The sequence below is a fragment of the Taeniopygia guttata genome, chromosome 3 (genome assembly GCF_048771995.1).
Source record: "Taeniopygia guttata chromosome 3, bTaeGut7.mat, whole genome shotgun sequence".
Taxonomy (NCBI): Eukaryota; Metazoa; Chordata; class Aves; order Passeriformes; family Estrildidae; genus Taeniopygia; species Taeniopygia guttata.
Window position 1 is genome coordinate 70,658,876 of NC_133027.1, and position 20,005 is coordinate 70,678,880.

At 35.6% G+C, this 20,005-nt stretch overlaps 1 protein-coding gene across 4 annotated transcripts in view; it reads left to right on the top strand.

Moving 5' to 3' along the window:
- Positions 1-20,005, top strand: part of ARID4B (AT-rich interaction domain 4B) — an 86,628-nt gene that overhangs the window by 35,561 nt on the left and 31,062 nt on the right. For all 4 annotated transcript variants that reach the window (XM_030268259.4, XM_072927100.1, XM_072927101.1 and 1 more), the window contains exons 5-12: positions 31-121; positions 4,009-4,088; positions 6,433-6,524; positions 9,012-9,150; positions 12,833-12,912; positions 14,219-14,292; positions 15,120-15,265; positions 19,556-19,628. In XM_030268259.4, the coding sequence (XP_030124119.4) occupies positions 31-121; positions 4,009-4,088; positions 6,433-6,524; positions 9,012-9,150; positions 12,833-12,912; positions 14,219-14,292; positions 15,120-15,265; positions 19,556-19,628 (775 nt within the window). The remainder of the gene's footprint in view (positions 1-30; positions 122-4,008; positions 4,089-6,432; positions 6,525-9,011; positions 9,151-12,832; positions 12,913-14,218; positions 14,293-15,119; positions 15,266-19,555; positions 19,629-20,005) is intronic.

Consider the following 20,005-nt stretch of genomic DNA (forward strand, 5'->3'; position numbering starts at 1 on the left):
CTCCAATGCTAAATGAATTCTCTATTTTAGGTGGGAACTGTTGTGGAAGTGAAGAATCCAGATGGAACATACCAGGAAGCAGTTATCAACAAATTAACAGATGCAAGTTGGTATACTGTAGGTAAGAGAAAGATTTATATATTTCAATAAAACTTATGACTTAAAAATAAGCCTGTGACATGGACATGTCCTAAGCATGGTAAGAGAGATTTTTTGGAGATGCTTAGGTATTTAGAGTTTTTATGGAAAATCTTTTAAGATAAACTTCTTATTTGGGTTTTTTATAAAAAACTGTACTCGTTGCAATCTGAAATTGGGACACCAAATAAAGATGTAATTAATTGCTGTATGACTGGTGACTGTTCCTTAGATATTAAATACACTGTTGTTAAATATTCTGAAAAAAAAGTATGCTGTCCCAAGTCCTTAAAAAAAAAGGTGAAGAAGTGCTTTTAAAACACCAGCTGCAACACCTAATTTTCCCCTTTCCCAGACTTAGCCCTTACAACAGCTGCTGTTAAAATACACATAGCTTGTTATAATGTGATATTTCAGATGTTTGATGATATACCACATGCTCTATAGCCAATAGAGGGTGAAGGTTTTCTTAAATTTATATACAGAAAATGTATATGTTTTTGAAAATCTACATAGCCCCCTCCTGGATAGATATGGGAAGATGAAGACTAGATCTTGAAAGGACTTGAGTGAGACTTAGTTCTTTTGAGATGTGGGTTGTTGTTAATAAGGTGATGTTGAACAATCGGAGAAAGATTTTATTTTCCCTAGTCACAGTCCTTTCAGAAGGGAATAGAGCTCTAAATTTAGATAAGACCTTACAGATAAATGTTGAAGAAAAGATGTCTGTTTTCCTGTTAGAAAAGTGGAATCTGTTAGTAAAGGTGAGACTGGGTTAGGATGGGGTGAAACAAAACATACAAATACAAGAATTAACATTACAGATAGTGTTTTGTAATTAATATGGAAGTGGATCAGATATTAGAGATTTTAAGACGCAAATGGTGTAGCTAGTGTTAGAATTGTGTTGTATGTCTCTGTGTTTCTGAGAAAGTGTGAGGTTAGCAGTTCAGCAAGAAGAGTAAGACCGGAATCCATGCATATTAAATTTTGAAGGTAGATGTCACAGAGTTGCAGTCAAAGGAGATGTCTGTCAAAAATCCTGAACTTGAGAAATAGGAAGAGGTATGGGCTTCAATCTCAACTCTTGAGCTTTGGAGATAAAAGCAGACGAAAGCATGTTGACCTTGCAGAATTGGTAAAAGCAGCACAGCTGCTGCAGTGTAGTGCAGTTTTATATAGAGAATTGACTCTAGCTGTGGGTGATTAGAATAATTTTTGTCAGGAGGGTGAGTAGAATGAGATGAGAATTACCTTTACTAACAGTGATGACATTGCAGATCTGAGTGAAAGTCCTACTCTAAGGATGTAGTTGCCACTTACCAGCTTCCAGAACTGGCACTCATCTTAACTAGCAGTTACCTAATCTTGTCCTAGCACTTGCTGAGAAGCATCTAACTATTTGCAATGTTAATGATTTTGTAAATAAAATTGCTATGATTTGATGAAAAACTTTTTGAAGGCATAGATCCATTTGAAGTAGTACCTTTCCAAAAGTTACTTAAGTTCAAATATGCCATTGCAGCAGTATCTGGAGAGGAATTTGAGTTCTTTGAGTTCTGCTCGAGACCTCTTTTAACACTGATTTGGCACGGTTGCTGTGGGTGTCCCTGTGTGTCTTGTATTCATAAGATGTTGTCTGAATAGAAATTGTACATCAGTTTGCTTACATGATTTTTTTGGTGCTACTGATTTCCTACCAAAGAACAAAAAAAACTAAATTAAATTTTTATAAAAATCCAACTAGTATAGCATTTTAGAATTAGTATAGCACTGTGTGGGTGTATATCTATAGGTATGCATATATATGCATAAAACTTGTAAATATAATAGGCATATATATATAAATATATATACACACATGCACATACATACATACATAAGTGTCCTTAGTTTTGCCTGCCCTGTGAAAAATCCTGAAATAACTCAAGGTATTTAAGTCCTGGTAACTAGATACTGTTTGTTCATTCGTATAAATGTCTCTTAAAGTCTCTGTTTACTATGAGGGGGGGAAGAAAATGGCAGGATTAATTGCTTTACTGAAAATACAGAACTATACATATTCAAAAGTAGTCTTATCCCCTCCTGCACTTTTGTCTTTACAATGCTTTTTCACAGAATTCAAAGTGGTTTTGGTTGCATTAAATTGTGTCTTCTTCCCCACCCTCCTCAGCTTTTCTCGTGCAGTTTCAGAATATGTGATTTTAAATACATTACACTACTGATGCCTGCTCAATAGATTGCTTTCAGGATGTTCCAATAGATCAGAATGTCATACTCATTAAGCCATATGCTCCATGCTGGCCACATAAGTCTTTCAGGGAGGTCAAGCTTTTCCTCTGAAAGTATTTGTGTTATGGAACAAGATTAAGATTCCCTCTGGACGGGAAGAGGCCACAGGCAGATTACCACATAGGACACATTATGTGGCTACCTGCCTAGCTCGGAATAGGTTTACCTCTGCTGTAGTCAGCTTATCTGTTGAAGTGGATAGATTTTTTTTTATCTCTCATTATGTAAAGAGTCTGTTTTGTTAATTAACACAAACTGGATTAGGAACCTGCTGACTTCTACTTCACTTAACCAAAGGGGGTTTAATTATGCATTGACCATTTGAGATGCAGCTCCAAATCTATGTGGTTTGTGTGCAGTTCTTACCATTGATACTTTCCAACAAATGTGGAAGTGATGGATGTGCATCTCTAACTGATACTGCATCACAAATGAATAGTGTTCAACAGTTATTGTAGTCTACAAGACAAACTGGGGAATTGTAGTTACAAGGGGAAGTTTCTTCATCAACGGTACTTAATTTTATATAGGGATGAAAAATTCATGGAACTAAATAAAAGGTTCTTTAATATCAAGTAAATATTAGTCAAGAATTTTGATGTACCTTGTTGCTTTTTGTATATTTTTATTTGAGTTAGTAAATGTTGAAGATTAGAGCACTCTCTATCAGAAGGCAAGAATATAATTATCACTGCTCAAGAGGGGAGAAGAGATACATTTTTTTCTCAACAGTGCAAGCAAAGCCTAGGAGTTAAAATCTGTCATCAGATTTTCATCTGTTAAGTACCTGCAGACGACTGGACAAAAGGTTACTTTTTATGTGACCAGCGTATCAGGTTCTAAGGACCACACCTTAAATGTGCGCAGTCCATTTCATGATTCTAAAGGATGTAGCTGAATGAAATGTTTTATGAACTTGTTTCCAGTTGACCTAGTGATAGCAGAGATAGCAAAAAGTCTGGAAACTGGGAGTTGCACAGTTCTGTCAGTAGAGCTGGTTTGATGATTGTCAGCACTTCGACTGTTGTCATCTTTTTAGGATGGTATTGCTATTGTTCTGTAGTGTAGTTGCATGAAGTCAGTAAAGAAAGACATTGAACTTCCATACAATGTTAAATTGCAGCTTTTTTCTGTAAATATCCAGTATGTTTCTCCATGGTAAGCAGTTTCCACTTGAATATCACAGGAGTTGTGTAATTAAATTCTTTAAAATTTGTAAATATTATAAAAAATAGTTTTTGAATGTTAAAAAAAATGTTAGAAAAAATAGGTTTTGAATTCTATTGTTTTGAATTTAATTTCATGACATCATGAATTGTCTGCTCAACTACTGATTACTCCAGGTATGCAATTGTAAAGTAGTTGTGGTGAGAGAGCAGCTTTTGTATTTGGCCAATCTGTGAAATGCTTTACTGGATCTGCAGCATTATCTGGGCATAGGTTTGTTCCAAGGGTGGACTACAGGAATATATATCCCATTCTTTCTGACATGTAAGTGAATTGCTTATTAATATCCTTAAATAAATAAATTAAGTTAAAAATAAATGTTTTCTTTCCTCACTTCTTACCTGGTGGCAGTATTTGATGATGGCGATGAGAAGACTCTGAGACGCTCTTCCCTGTGTTTAAAAGGAGAAAGACATTTTGCTGAGAGTGAGGTAATTGAAGAGTTTTTATATTGCAACATTTTCTTTAGAAAACTCTAAAAGTGATACTTTTATTACCTCAGTTTTTAGTATGTTATGTGTATCATGCTACAAAAAATGGGGGTTATGAAAAGTGTGGTCCACAGGGTCTGGTTTATTCTTTTTTAAAAACAAGAAATAGAGTTAGATTTCACCAAACTGTGTAAGTTAAGAAGCAAAATCAGCATTTTATCTTTTTCATTTTTGTATTAATGATAATTTGTATATTGTAGATCACACAAAAAACTTGCAATCACACAATTACTTTGCATTGTATAAAAAATTACCTGTATTAGTTACGAGCAAAAAATCACAGTATACTTACAACATGAAAAGTAATATAATTTGTAACATAAAAAACTAATGTACATATTGCTGCATAATAAAGTTCTGCTACATTTTTGATGGTCAAACCAAATTTTTTTAGTAATAGTTAATGAAAATTAACTGTTAATAGTTAATAGTTTGTAAAAGTTAATGAAACATAAATGCTTCTCTTTTAAATGGCCAATTATAAGTTGCTGTTGCTTGTTTATTTAACAACAGCTACCAGTATTTTGAAGCTGGCTCATGTCTTATAGGTGACTTACACATTAAAGTATGCAAACATTTGTAGCACATTCCAAATGATTGGAATTTCAGAGTGAGGGTTATTCCTTCATATTATGTGAGACAGTCTGGGTGTATGGGCAGATTTATGTGAACATGTTTGTTTATCGGACAGCTACTGAAGATGGGTTTTTTTGTTCTGCATAAGTGTGCTGTTACTGCAGTTAGCTGAGTCTGTTGTTTGCATGCTGCATTCTTGTGAAGATTCAGGTATCTTCTAGAATACTAAATCAGGATTAAACATATGTTAAGGTGGGAGCCCAATCCGATGCCTAAATCTATGTTCCAACAGAAATGCTATAATTTTTAAAGAGTGTGGTATTCCTTCAATTAATTCTTTGTTATTAATGATCAGCACAAATGAAGATTTGATTTCTTCTGTTCCATAAATAGTATTTTAATATGGTTTCAGGAGTATTACCTTAGAGTGCATGGGTTCAAAATTTTGGTCTACATATATTGCTTTGTGACCTGTTTGGCTGAATGAGAGTAATTTGGATTGTTTTGTCAGATTCTAAGAAACCTTACATTCAGATGACTGGTACTTCTTATTTTTATCATCTTTTTTATCATCTAAGCTTCTGATGTTTTGGCAGAAGTCACTGATTTGGAATTCACTGTAACCAGCTCTGAATGAAACATGTTGTACATTTCTAATAATTACCTTGTGATTGCACAGCTACACAGCAGGGAAAATTGCATCTCAAATTTCTTTTGTAATTAGGCCAGTGCCCCACTGTTGTCTTGTTCTGATACTGCTTCTCAAGCGAGTGGTGTAGAATATTTTAGGATGTCCACCACACTCAGAAGTAGTCATACATTTATTTTTAGATTCTAAAAAGCCAATTTTATTGTCCCTAAGTGAATTCTCTCTGAGACAGAATACTTCTGAGATGCTTATCGGTGTTACACATTGAAAAATTCATACATGACAAAGAAGTTGAAGTCACAGGACTATATTTGGAAGGCTTTCTGCCTTCTTTCAAAGAACAATAATAAGTGGCTGTACAAAAAATTACTGTGTACCAGGAGCCTTCAAATCTGGAATGGTTATCATTTAAACAGGTAACAGCAGGCTTAAGCAGAGAAGATACTGCATTTCCAGAATTCCTTCTGTTGAAGGATTCTTCTTGAAGAGGGAAAGTTCTTTCTCTCCCTCTCTTTTTGTTTTGATGCTGATAAAGTATCAATTAGCACCCTTCCAATTATCAATGTAGCAGCCTCTTTAAAATTGTTTTAGAATCTCTCTCACATAGCAAAGTATAAATTACTTTAAAAAATTAAAACAAGTTGTCGTGTTTGCTACTGTTGAATGATCTTGCTGTTTCATTTCAAAGGGGATCTTTGTTCATTTTTAAGTAGATGATTCAGTAGTCTTAATTTATAGGATAGGCATAAAAATAATCTGGTAGACATGGATATGCCAGTTGAGGTAGAGGTGGAATATGCCAGGTGAGCAGAATACCTGATACTTATTTCTTTGTGTTTTGATGGTTCAAAGGCAGGACTTCTGGGAAGAATTGTTTGCATGTGTTCGACATTCCTTTTTTAAAATTTAAGTGTGGCATATATGATGTGCTTCTGTATTTCTTTCATAATGAGAAAGTCTCTGTTGGCAAAAATTGCTTCAATGAAGCAGGTGGTTTGGAAAATAACTTAAGCCAGCTTTTTCTTATGTACATGCATATGTATTTTTTCATTTTAACAGACATTAGATCAGCTTCCACTCACCAATCCTGAACACTTTGGAACTCCTGTTATAGGAAAGAAAACAAACAGGGGAAGGAGATCCAATCATATGTAAGTTAAAACTTTTGATATCTGTGCTGTGTGTAATCGATTCTGAAGCTTTTGGAGTGTGTCAAGTTTTATTTGTATTTTCAGCCTCCTCTTATTAAAAAAAAACCAGGAGGCTGGATTAAAAATATTGTTTAGCACTCAGTTTGAAAGTCAGGTTCATGTCTATTGTTGCATACAAGCATTTCAAGTCTTAATATAATCAATATTTAAAATAATACCAGGTGTAGGCAAGAGCTTTTTCTTGGTTTAAAAAAAAAAAAAAAAAAAAAAGTTGGCATCCCAAATGGAAATATGATATTAAATTATATTGACAAACATCTCTGAAGTGTTGTAAATATGTTGGACTCAGGCTAAAATAATTACAATGCAGTCTTTGTCCAGCTGATAGGAAGTCTTTGTGGAAGGTCCCAGAATCCTCTTACAGACCTTTGGTTTCTTTGTTATACAGGATCTTTGAAGGGCTTTTAGAAATAGATGAGCAGTATTACTGAATTACAGAATGGGTCAGGTTGGAAGGGACCACAGTGAGGCATCTGATCCAACCTCTCTGCTCAAGCAGGGCCATCCCAGAGCACGTGGCACAGGATTGAGGCCAGGTGGTTCTTGAGCATCTCCAGTGAAGGAGACTCCAGAACCTCTCTGGACAAATCTGTTCCAGTGCTCAGTCACCTGCACAGTAAAGAAGTTCTTCCTCATATCCAGGTAGAACTTCCTGTGCATTTTTTTCTTCCTGCTGCTTCTAGTTTAGTTTGCAACAAACCTTGCTGATATAAAAGCAAAGTTCAAGAATTCTTAGGTGCCAAAATTCTTGATAGCTGTGGTCTTGATAAACCAGTGTTACGTAGTCCAGTGCCTATTCTTCATTGTTTGTGGGTGGGTTGTGAGGTTTTTGTGTGTGTGTGTGGGTGGTTTATGTGGGGTTTTTTTTTGCTTATTTGCTTGAAATTTTTAGGTGTAGTGGTTTTCATGTTTGGGTTTTTGCACTTTCTAGTAGCTTGAAATAAATGCTGCCCTGTATACATAGAGGAGCTATAAATTTACTCAGAAAATTGTTGAGTTACTAATTTGTGAGGTAGTGAAGGACAAAGCTGAAAAAAGCTGGCATTACCACAGAGAATGCGATTGTAGCATCCTTGGTGTCTCTGACTGGGTTGTACAGGACATTATTATGTTAGAAGCAAAACACTTATCTTGTTTTTAATACTGAGTTAACTGAGTTTAAAGACACTTATGCCAGTATCTGTGCAATTTGAGTTAGGAAGTAGTCTCTCCAATATAGTTCTGGCTTTCTCTTTAGTCTTTGAGTTTTTTCTCTTCCTACAAGAGATTCTTGAGCCCCAGAAAGCATCTTTCTGGGTGAAAGCATCTTTCTAAAGTGAAAGACTTTAATATATTTTAAAAGAAACCATTGCTTAAAAAAAAAAAAAAATATTGAGGGAAAAAGTAAAACACTGCTAAACCAAAACAATTATCATCACTGGAAATAACATAAAGTTAAGGTAGAGAGAAGGAAATTCTCCTTAAATTGTACATCAGTTGCCTTCTGTTACACAAATGGTAACTGAGTTTTTTGTTAGTGTTGAATTTTGTGCTCAAAAGCAGTTATGTGAGAAATGGAAAATAGCTTTTGAAGTAATGCTGGTTGTGCTCATGGAAGATGATGCTGTATATTTTCTGAGGCTTAACCTTTGAAGTGACTATTTTAAAAAGATACACAGAGAGAATCAAGAGAGGGTTTTCTTTTTTTTCTTTTTTTTGGTTGCAAGTAATTTTAGTTTGACTAGTTTGTATATTTAGGTTCCTCATATGGTTAAAACCAGGTGCAACTCTGTGCTTGAACAGTCAAAACAATGACACAGAACCCTTTTAAATGAAAATACATTTGCACCTTGGCCCATCTACTTACATTCCAGCACTTCGTCAAATGTGAAGTTGGAAGTCATAGAAATGCTTCACTATGCAATTTTAAAGAACTGTTTAAGGATAAACAGACTTCCTCTTTGCTGTTCATCTTGTATCTGATGTTTCTTCTTCAGAGATATGTCTTCTCTCAAAATAGCTTCCCATTCTGTGTGGTTGTTAAAGTAAAAGCATAGAAAGATTAAGAGGGAAAATCATAACAGTTTAGCTTAACATTGGTCCAAAACTACAACTGCAACAGTATTTTTAAGCAGTGTTTATGTAGGGCAGAATGGTTTCACTTTGAATACCCTGACAGTGCATTTCTCTTCCTCCCTATGGGTGCATGGTTGTGTTTTGTTTGGGTTTTACATGTATTACCAGTAAATGTGCATTTCTGAGTTTGTAATGTTTGAATTGTTACTATAATATAATTATAAATACTTTATTAATTTTTATGCCAAAACACCTAACAGACAATTCAAGTCACTGTTATTTATGTCTCTTGGATAATTTGCTTTGGATCTCCTGTAATTGCAATAAGCAAGTTTTGAATAGTTGAGTTTTAAGTCTCTTTCTGTTGTTTAGTCCTGAAGAAGAATCTTCATCCTCTTCCAGCGATGAAGATGAAGATGATAGGAAACAAAGTGATGAGTTGCTAGGAAAAGTTGTGTGCGTGGACTGCTTCAGTGTGGATAAAAAGAAAGCTCTGTGGTTTCCAGCCTTGGTAAGAGTTTCATCTTTATTATAATTTTGTACAGCTTTTATTGTTTTCTAGGCACTGAGAGAGGTGTGGGGTTTTTTCATTTTGCTGTTTTTTGTTCGAATTTTAGAATGTATTTTTTTCAAATTGGACTGTACAATAAGTCTAAGGAAATATAGCTAGATATGTTTAAAAAAAAGGGATTGCTAACCTGGCCTTAGTTTTTCCAAACAGCCAAAGCTTGTTGACCTAATTCTAGCTCGGCAGTGTGTTCAGAGTTCACTATTGGACTGGAATTTCAGGGCTTTTTTCCTAGGCTGTTGTATATCAATTTTCCAAATTACTGTGTTTTATCGAGGAAGGAAATATAAAGTACAAAGGGAGGGGAAGTTTAGTGATTATATAGGAATGATTTTTCAACATCCAATATAAACACATTGATAATAAAATAAAATGGTTTTTTTTCTTGGTCACTGTAATAGGTAGTGGAAAATTGACAATAAATTTACTTTAAAATTACACTGTAGTCTTTTGGTACCAGTGTTTTTTTCTCTTAATTTATTTTGGCTTAAAGACACTTCTTAAAAAATCAACTTCTAAAAAAATATCACAGCTAGTCTAGTTATTGCATGCAGATTGATATATTTGGAAATGAATATATTTCTATATGTGGTACCTTCTAGTGCCATGCTTTTTTATTTTTATTTTATTTTTAATATTTGATTAATTTTATATTTAATATTTGTTTAATTTCTCCCTGGCAATGAAAGCTTAACATGTTTATCTAATTTCAGGGAGACTTGTGCTCTGGTTTTGAAACGATGCCATACAATAACATTTAACTCCTCTTAGCATGTGCAATAGCTCTCAATTGCAGCTTTCTGCTTGTCACCTGCTGTGTCTTGTAATGCAGTCCAGCAGCTTTCCCATAGGAATTCTTTTTCTCTTCCACAAACTTCCCCAAGAGTCACTGAAGTCTTTTTTACAAGAGAGAGGACAGAATGTACAGCAAGAAGTTACCATGTTTACAGCAGATAGCTTTAAGAGCTGTTTTCAGTGGTAAACAAGAAAAATCGAGATGTTTTTGCTGAAAGCTGTCATGAAGAGGATGCAGTATTAGCTGCCTCACAATTCACTCAGAGAAGTGGTCAGTGAAACTGGCTTGAGCAGTTTGTCACGCTGCTGGGTTTGCCTTTCTGGTCATGCCCATGACAGCTGCCGGTTTCCATGGGTGCTCTCTGGGGGAGGGGTTGGGCTTGCTTGTGGCTCGTGTAGTGCTGCTCAGGGCAGCTGTGGTTCAGACCCTAAAGAGGAGCTAAAATTTTGCTTCTGCTCCAAAGATTTACTAAAGATACACAATTATTTCCTTGGCTTTGTTTTGAAGATTGGAATAGCTTCTTATTCATTGAAAGCTTCCTGCAACAAATGGAAAGCAGTAGGGGGATAAAGTTTGAGTATGAAGCTTGTTAACTCTGAAATAGCTTATCCTAGATTAACTCTTGCTTTAGTAATCAGGTTTATAGCTCTGCAAACAAACATCATACTGCATTTAACCAGAAAAGCTGTGCCAAAGGATAGATTTATACTTCAAATGGGTGCCTTTTTTGGTTTGGCTTGGTTTTCTTTGCTATAATCCCTTTTCCAGTAGCTATGCCTCTTGATTTTTTTACCTTGTAAGCAGGTTACCTTTACTGTATCAACAAAGTAATCTTATTTTATTACTGATAAATTTTGCATTAACTTTGTATTATGGTAATTTCATGAATAATGTAATGAAAATTCAGGTTTAATATGCGTAAGAATGTGCATCTCAGCATTATTTCTTATTAATGATATTATGTACAGATACTTTGTGTATAAGCACAGAGGACATTGTGCAAGTTTATGATGTGAAAACAAGTTCAGGGATTAGTCTAAACCTTTAAAGCAAATAACAAAATTAGTAGTGGAAACCAGGTACTTCAGAGATCATGCCTGCAACCAAATAGATTACACTTACAAATGTAGAACGGTAGAATTCTAAATTTGGTAAAAATTACTCTGAGGTCTCAGTGATTAAATGCATTGTTTTGTTCCTGTATACATGTCTGGGTTAGTGGGGTTTTTGTTTGTTCATTATTTTTTGTTAGTTCTTTGGGCAAGGGCGGAGTACAGTGACTAACTAGAATCGTGAAAGGGTCTGACAGTTGCTCCTTATGTCAAAGAGTGTGATTCAGTAAGCCTTATAGCATTGCTTAGGTTTAATGTGTACTTAAAGGCTTTTGAAAGGTGCAGTGAGGAAATCTGCCTGTAGCATTTTCAGAAAATTGAGTTTACATAGGATCATCTCTTTCATCCTCCTATAACTCCAGTGGAGTTTGTTTTGCAATAAAATTGAGAAAACTTGGTTCAGGCAAAATTGTGGTGATGTAGCTTGATATGAAGGCACTAGATGAGGTTATGGTAAGCTGTTTTCCAACCTCTGAATTAATTTCTGACTACTAAGATCTTGATGCTTCTAGAAAACCAGTAGCTAAAGCCTGAAGAGCTTTCTTCATCTTTAAAGAGCTAGGAGTTTGCACTTGTCAGTGTAAAATAGAGGATGATAATAATTGATTTTTACCCTGACATTACAAGCTGTATCTCGAGTGTAATTCCTGTTAGAAAGTTGTAGTTTCCTAAAGTAACTTTTTTGTAGACCGTAGAGTGCATTGGATTTTGAGACTTGGTCTATTAAATTTTATTTGTCTTGAGAACCATATTTATCCTATGCTTTGTGATATGTAAGTCTGTTTCTAAATCACTTGGAACTTTGGACTTTAGCTCCTAAAATGCTGCATAGGCAATGACCTATGTAAGGAGGGGGAAAAGACCCCAACTTTTGCCATTTAGTATCTTTGTGTTTGGTGGAAAATTAGGACTGAAAGGCAAAAGTTGGTATAAGAGAGTAGAGGTATTTGCCTAGGCTAACTTAGGGCTACAGTAATTTGCTGCTCCTTGAGGTTTTCCTAACTTTCAGGGAACTGTGCATATTGTGAGACATCAGATAAGTGATGGAGAGGAGTTGCTTTTCTGTTTTATATCTCTGGCAATTCAATATATAAATATTTATTTATATATATTTTAATTAAATTCTTGATGATTTTTGATTAGTGACTTGTATCCTAGTTTAACAAAACTTAAATAACTTTAAAAATTGCAACAAATATCTTGTCTCAGTGCTAGACTTGATTAGTCTGCCCCTTGAGTTAAAGTACCTATCATAATACTTGAGGTGCTCTTCTCTCCTAGGCAGATTACTTGTAAGTCTTCCCTCATAAAATTGTGTTTCACAAATCCTGTTAGCTTTTGGTTTTGACACTGTGTGTGATCACATCTTGTCCATTTCCAGAAGTTTTCAGAAGTCTCTAAGTTAGGTGGCAGCACTTGGTGAAATATCTGTCCTTTTAGGATGAGCAGAATAAGCTGTAGAGGCATGACTGATTGTCATTTTGTTAGAATGCTGTTCTTGTATTTCTGGCAGTTTCCCTCTAGGAATGAGCATGACCTCATGCATTCAGTAATTTCAGGTCATCTCTCCTGTGGTTTGGGGGATCTCACTTGCTCTCATCTCAGGGTTGCCAATGAGAAATGAGCACAAAAGCTTTTAGAGGAGCACTGCTATTTACTATTACGCTCTTGTTTTAGCTTTTTCTCTCTAAACTTTGTGATTGTAATATCTTTGCAGGTGGTTTGTCCAGATTGTAGTGATGATATTGCAGTGAAAAAAGACAATATTCTTGTTCGCTCATTCAAGGATGGCAAATTGTGAGTAAGAATGTTGAGTTTGATAATTGAACAAAATTTATACTTCTAGTGAAATGTAGTATGAGATGTGTTGGGTAAAGTATTAATTACATCAGTAAGCTCAGTAAGTTCCTGCCAAGATTCTTCTAATGTTTAAAAAACTGTTAACAGCCTACATGGTGATGAAATTAGTCTTGAACTTTGTCATTATTAGTAATAGGATGCATAAATCTATCTGTCTTAGTTTTAATTTCATTGTTAAAACTGTGGCAAACACAGCGGGATTATGTGACTTTAAGAATGGCCTGAAACTCTTTCCTGCTGTGGTTGGAAAAGAGCAGTGCTTTTCAGGGATGTGGCTGTAAGCTTATCCAGCTACAGAAGGGTCGGTGGGGACGTGTGCATGCCTGCACGTACACCACATGCACACACAGAAATCCTCTTTCTTGTTTGAAGGTAGTAAGGCATATGTTTATCTCAGCCTAGACTGCAACTGCATCTGATCATGCTCCTTGCAAAGAGCTGTAGTGCTACTCAAAGTAGGAAAAAGGATAGAGAAACATAGAAAACCAGTCTGGTATTTGCAACAAAATAAAGAACTTTGTGTTCTTAAGCTAACAACAATAGAATTCTTCTTCTAGGTTTTAGTTTTTATTTCAAAAGTTGCAGCTATCTGTTGTGCTTGGTTCAGTTCAACACAATGTTTTGCAAGAAGGATATTTAAATATTTAACAGTTTTGTGGTGGTTTAATTACTTACTAAGTCTAGGGTATTGCTTTACCATTTGATAGTTTTAAAGCATAAGTGCACATCACCCAAGGAACATAAGATGTGTACACACAAGCACTTACCCACCCCCCAATCCTCCAGAGCTCCAATTCAGATTTGCTTTCTTGGTTGTAGACAAAATAGAAATCAGAAAATGCTTTATTCTTTTTATTTGAAAGTCTTTAATTTCATATTGACAGTTTGCACTAATATTCATTTATGTTTTAAGCAAGGTAGGGTTCTAAATAATGTTAAATTAATATGAGGGTTTAAAGTATTACATATATGGGAGATTCCGGAAACTATCTATTTGTGGTAGTAGCATGCTTTCTTTATTATGCAGTGAATGCATATAGTTTAGTCAATTTAATGTAAAAGTTTTGGTTTTAATCCACTGACTAATACTGTACAAGACTAACACTGTAGAATTGTCAAGATATACTTCGTATGCTTCTTATGTATGTTTAGTAAGTATATTATAATCTTAATGGGAGCTTTGTATTATACAGTTAGTTTACCTTTAATTTTATTTTTTTTTAACACTTTCTAAATTCTCCAGTGTTTCTGTGCCAAGAAAAGATGTCCGGGAAATCAGTGAAACTTCACCGAAGCCTGATGCTTTATTAAAACAAGGTAAAAATAACTTTCTGTGAGAAACACTTGTATGTATTTGCTTAGTTACATGAATTGCACTAAATCTATGGCAGATTGATTCATGTCTTAAAGATCCAAAAATACAGGATCTTTTATTAGAGAATAATATATTGAAGGAGAGTGCTTGTGGAAAGTTAGAGGAACTACTTTTTTTTAAACAAATAAAACCTAACTAAACAAAACCCCCAAAAACAACAGCCCGCCTGCTCTGCACTGGCATTAAGTGTAGACACGCCAAACATGCACACATTGGTTCTATACATTATATTTTTCCTTTTGGTTTAGAACTTTTTAGAGTTATTCTCACAGTAGTGCCCCTAATAGTTGTAAGTTGCCTTTATGACCTTTGAAAATCTGGAATTGTGTGTGCATTTGAAAGTTTAAGCTTGTGTGATGAAATTCTTAGAGTTTAGCTTGTGATTGTTTCTTCCTCTTTTTTTGATATATATATAAACTGCAGTGTAAATCTGTTGGATAGGGGTTTCCTTAGTTAAATTTTTGTATATGCCCTATGCAGAAGGTCCTTGTTTGTGTCTATAGACACTAACATGGTAAAAATACTAGTAATATCTCTGAGTGCCTTGATGTGCAGAGAACACTAGGCCAATTTGACTGGATAAGACAAGTAAGGATGGACAACATGGAGTGGTTGTTGAGGATCTCTGAATTTGGAGAGGAATTGTTACTTAGCAGCTTTTGCTTCTTCTCCTCTTCCCTATTTCCTCTGATTGCTGTTTTTTTTTAAATTGAAGTATTTGTGCAAAGTGATACTTCCTGGAGTGCTAACAAAGGCTGTTTTTTTACAGCTTTTGACCAAGCACTTGAATTCCGTAAAAACAGAACTGTTCCTAGTAACTGGAAAACAGAATTGAAAGAAGACAGCTCCAGCAGCGAAGCTGAAGAAGAAGAAGAGGATGAAAAAGAAAAAGAGGATAACAGCAGTGAGGAAGAGGCAAGTGAAGTTAGTAAAGGGCATAGATACACAGCTGATAAAAATTATCAGGGACATACATATTTAAGTAGGCCTTTTTAACATTAGATAACATGTACTATGTTAACATAGGCAACACTGTTAACATGGGCATTATTGAGTGACTTGCTCTTTCCCTGGTCCGCTGAGAGACTGCTCCACTCGAAGCTATCTCTCTGGCTACCCTGTGTAATGAAGCAGAACTTTAAATCAAGATGTTACGCCCCCATGCACTCCACTTCCACCTTTCTTCTCTTTTTTGTTCTGCAAGTATGCAGTCCCCACCTCATGCTCAGTTTTCTAATCATCTGTTCTTTAGTCTCCCAGCATTTTGTCCAGAAAAAAAAATCAAGACAAGAAAATAAGAATATTAGTGGAAAGAACAACATTTCACAACTGGCTGAGAGGCTGAAAGAGAGGCTTTTGAGCCTTTTACTTCTCTGTACCTTCCTGTGGTCCTCTAAATCTGTATCTGCCATAATCACTCTTTTCTCTCACTAGGGTTTGAGAGCAAGTACCAGTAGTGCAGCAGACCTAATTTCCTATTAGTAGGGGAATTGTGAAGAAGAAACTGAACTGGGTCTTAAGTGGTTGTTAGGGTCCTTCTCTCAGTCCGTCCTCCATGGATATTGTGGCTCTGGCATACCAGAAGATAGTGTTTCATCTTTGAGTCATTCATTTCTTTTAAACTTATTGGGAGACTACAAAAGTATGAAGTTATGACTTTGCCACCTCTCCATACTGGTAATTTCTTTCTGCTTCCTCTTTAACCTCTCAGAAGATTATCCAGCTCTGATCAAAAGTTTGCAAGGGGTAGGAAGGTCTCTGCTTAGTATTTTGAGAAGGAAGGAATAGTTCCTTGGGCTCAGTACAATTTCTGGACTTTGTCAGCAGGTTCATGTCCAGCCATAACATGATGCACGCAGATAAGTTTGTGTGTATGCTGAACGACACATTGTCTTTATATAGTGATCCTTCCTGCACTACTTTTAGGTGAAAAATACAGAGCTTTTAGCTACAGCATTTGTAAATATTTTACCTTGTACTCCTTCAACACCTTCTTCTGAGCTCCTCTTAGTTGCATGTGACATTGTTTGAGCTGATCTTTCCATGTGCTAGACATAAAGATTTCATCTCGGACAAATATTTTGGAATTTACTGTATCACCTCTTGTGATAATATCTTTTCCCGTAAACAGTGATTTCAGTCATTTGTTGAACTAGGAAGTTTCTAAAACAGAAGCAAAATTTTTTTTTTAACTTCGCTTTTTTCTCTTCACTCTCCTTGGTGGTCAGTGGCATGTGTGTCTTCTCTCCACCCATATTTCAGCAGTTTCTCCAGCTTCTTCTCTTGTTATTTTGTGTCTATAACCTCCTGGTTATCAAGCAGCATCTCTTCCCAAATAGGACCTGTGGGCCTGCTCCTGGGACTTTATCCACCTGCAGGTTGTTTTACTGCTTCCCAGGACATGATGGCTTCCCTCAGGCCATCCATGCAGTCCTACTACCTGTAAACCAGAACAAAACAAACAGAAAACCCAAGCTCTTAAAGATGTCACCCCGGGCTTCAGAATATATATGTCTATTCTACATATATGTACAATATATGCATAGATGCTCTTCTATATTTCATATCTATAGACATCCTTCCATCCTGTATAGATAGGAGTTGACATGCAAAGCCTCTGTACTTATCTTCTGAGAAGAGTAGTTGCCTTGTTTTTGTTTTTTTTTTTTTTTTCCCTTAATGGAAGAGACTGGAAAATGGCATTCCTTTAGTTTTTGAAATCTGACAGTAGGTAAAAAGGTTATCGAAGACCCTCTCTTCCAGTGCTGTGCTACAGTACTGTGTGAGTTTGTGTTGCAAAAAACATGTTGTTTTCCTGGATTTTATTATTCTATATAGAAGCCACTTTATTTTAACTTGTAGCATAGACAGATACATTAGGGACTGCAGAGTGATCAGCTAGCACTCTGTTTGTGTAACTTGAAAATAAGCAAATATGACAGTGTGACATGCCTGCTTCAAAGCATTATCTAGGAAACCTTGTTGTTTGACTGGATTCAGAGAATATTAACAGGTACTATTAGTACAGTATAATACATACTGATTCTATAGAGATTCTGAGAAAGTGCAAATGCTTTTCAGAGGAGCTCAGGGTCCTAAGCTTTCCATGTTAGCACACTTTCTTAGAAAGTTACTTTGTTCTCTATTGGAAAAATTAATGAGGAATATTCATGCACTTGCCATTCTGGCACCTCTGTGAATTATCACATTAGAGATGTAGGAGCACCCTTCAGGCATTGGACTGTATAGTAGGAAAGGAGTGTTTTATTCAGCCTCTTCATCACCTTTACCTTATTTCCCCCTGTATTTAAAAAGAATACATTCCTTCCTCAGAACATTGTAGGGTTACCTGAAGGTTTTGTTCAGTGACATCTGTCATCCCTCCCCTAAATGTTCTATGAGACTAATGTCTTAAGGCAAATTTTTTTTTTTGTTGGTGAGGAATATGAGAAACCCAGGTAGCTGCTCATAATCTGTTTTCCATGATCCAGCAGATGCTGGTAGAAGTCCTTTCCAAGTACCTGCTGTGAGAGATGAAAGAAAAAAAATGCAGTTTTGGAGTTTTATTCCACCCAAGTAATTTGTTCTCCATGGCCTGTGGAATATGAATGTTCTTAACAAGGCTTTTATCTGTACTGCATGCAGAGCTGCAGCACCACCTTGTACTTGTTAGAGAAGAATTGGGCTAGGTGTGCCAATCTCTGGTGCCCTGCCCTGTGAAAAGGATCTCTAGTATATTGCAGTTCCCTACCCAGCCTGTCCTTGCCCATCAAAGCTGCTGCTCTGAGCTCTGCTGCTACACTGGGTGTCAAATGCTCATCATGTAATGCCCCTCACAGAGGCTTTCCTCTTGCATTACCTTTGCAAGATTGGAGTATTTTCATTGCCTTTGAAATTATACCTGAAGAGCAACTGTTTCAGCATATTGTGAATACTGGTTTTTAATTTTTTCGCCTGTTTGCTCTGATACCATCCAAGAGCATTTAATGAGTAAGAAGAAATACAGAATAAGAAAAAACCCTACCCCTTGATAATAGTTACAACCTTTCCTGACCTTGTTTTCAACTGTACATCTCTGTATTACATAGATTCAGTAGAAGATGGAGTGTTTGGGGTTTGTTTTTGTTTGTGTATGTTTTTTTTTCCTCAGTTCTGTTTAGTAATGATACTCTTGTTTCTGTTGTTTTCTCAACTGTCTTAGTATGACTTTAAAGGCAGTATGTATTTTCCCCTTGTTTCAGGGCATGTGAAGCTTTAATATTTAATACAAGGAGACTGTTGAAGAATGGAAATGATAAACATGGAATGCAAATACACCAAAGAAAAATAATTTTGTTTAGATTACTGAATAACTAATTATTTTTGGAAACTCTATGGATAGTATTAAAAATTAATCAAATCATATTTAGTGTATTGTTTTGCAGTATCTCAGTCATCAGAATTTCTTCAGAATTTGATCTATTAATATCTTATTGCTACTAGTTGTGGCAAGACCCATTACAGAAGAAATTATGAGGTGTTAGAAAGTAAGCCATAGTGCTTTGTTATGAAACTCCACTGTTTATTAATCTAAGTAAATCTAATACAAAGGTTTATTAGTGCAATGAACTGAACTTCCAAAATACCCATTGTTATTTCAGTTCTGGGATTGATCCTGCTCAGCACGTGCTCAGCTGGTGCCCCATGGCAGTTCGCATGCAGTGCCATTGGCCGTGGTTTGCCAGTGCAGTGGATTAGAACTCCTAAGAAAGTGCGAGCACCATTTGCTCTTTGACTTCATCTCTGAAAGTGACGTAGTCTGTCCAGGAACCAAGCAGTCACTTAACGGAGTAGAAATAGAGCTGAAATTTCTGATATAAACTCTTGATCTTAATAGTACTGTCTCCCGGATTTTCTGCATAAATGGACGAAATTGAGAACACATCTTGATCTATGGTATCACTTATGATACTTCAGTGATCAGTCAAAAATCCAATTTTGATGTATGTTTACAGTCAATGTTTTATGTATCTTGAAACATTGTAGTTTATAAACCTTGGTTTCATGTGGCATAGCACTGAGAGCGTGTATCTCTCTGTGCCATATCCTGTTGCTGACTACAGTAAAACAAACATTTAAACCTAAATTATCACTGCCTTATGTTTCTTAAGGAAGGACTGTAACTCAAAATGGTGACAGTTTTCTTGCATGCATTACTTTAAACAGGAGGAAATAGAGCCATTTCCTGAAGAACGAGAGAACTTTCTTCAGCAGTTGTACAAGTTCATGGAAGATAGAGGTAGGCATTTTAGTTAGGAGTAATTTGAAAAATTGAGCCTGTAAACTAGTAGTGCTTTGCAGTACAGTTTTGGAAACAAGGAAACTGTTCTCATGCCTTCTACCTTCCCTACTGTTTGGAAGATGAGTCTGTCACTTGACTCATCTCCTAAAATGAAGTCTCATATTTCTGCTTTCAGAAATAAGTGGATGTATATAAATATCTGTCCTATTATGTTTTGTATATATTGTGCTATGTTTGCTATAGTGTATTTATAGTGTGTATAAACAAACATTTAATACTCTCAATCATATTAATTTATATTCTCAGTTTAATAACTTTAAAATACTGACGCACACACCTTTTAGGTCATGGAAAAATGCATTTACTTTGTGCTA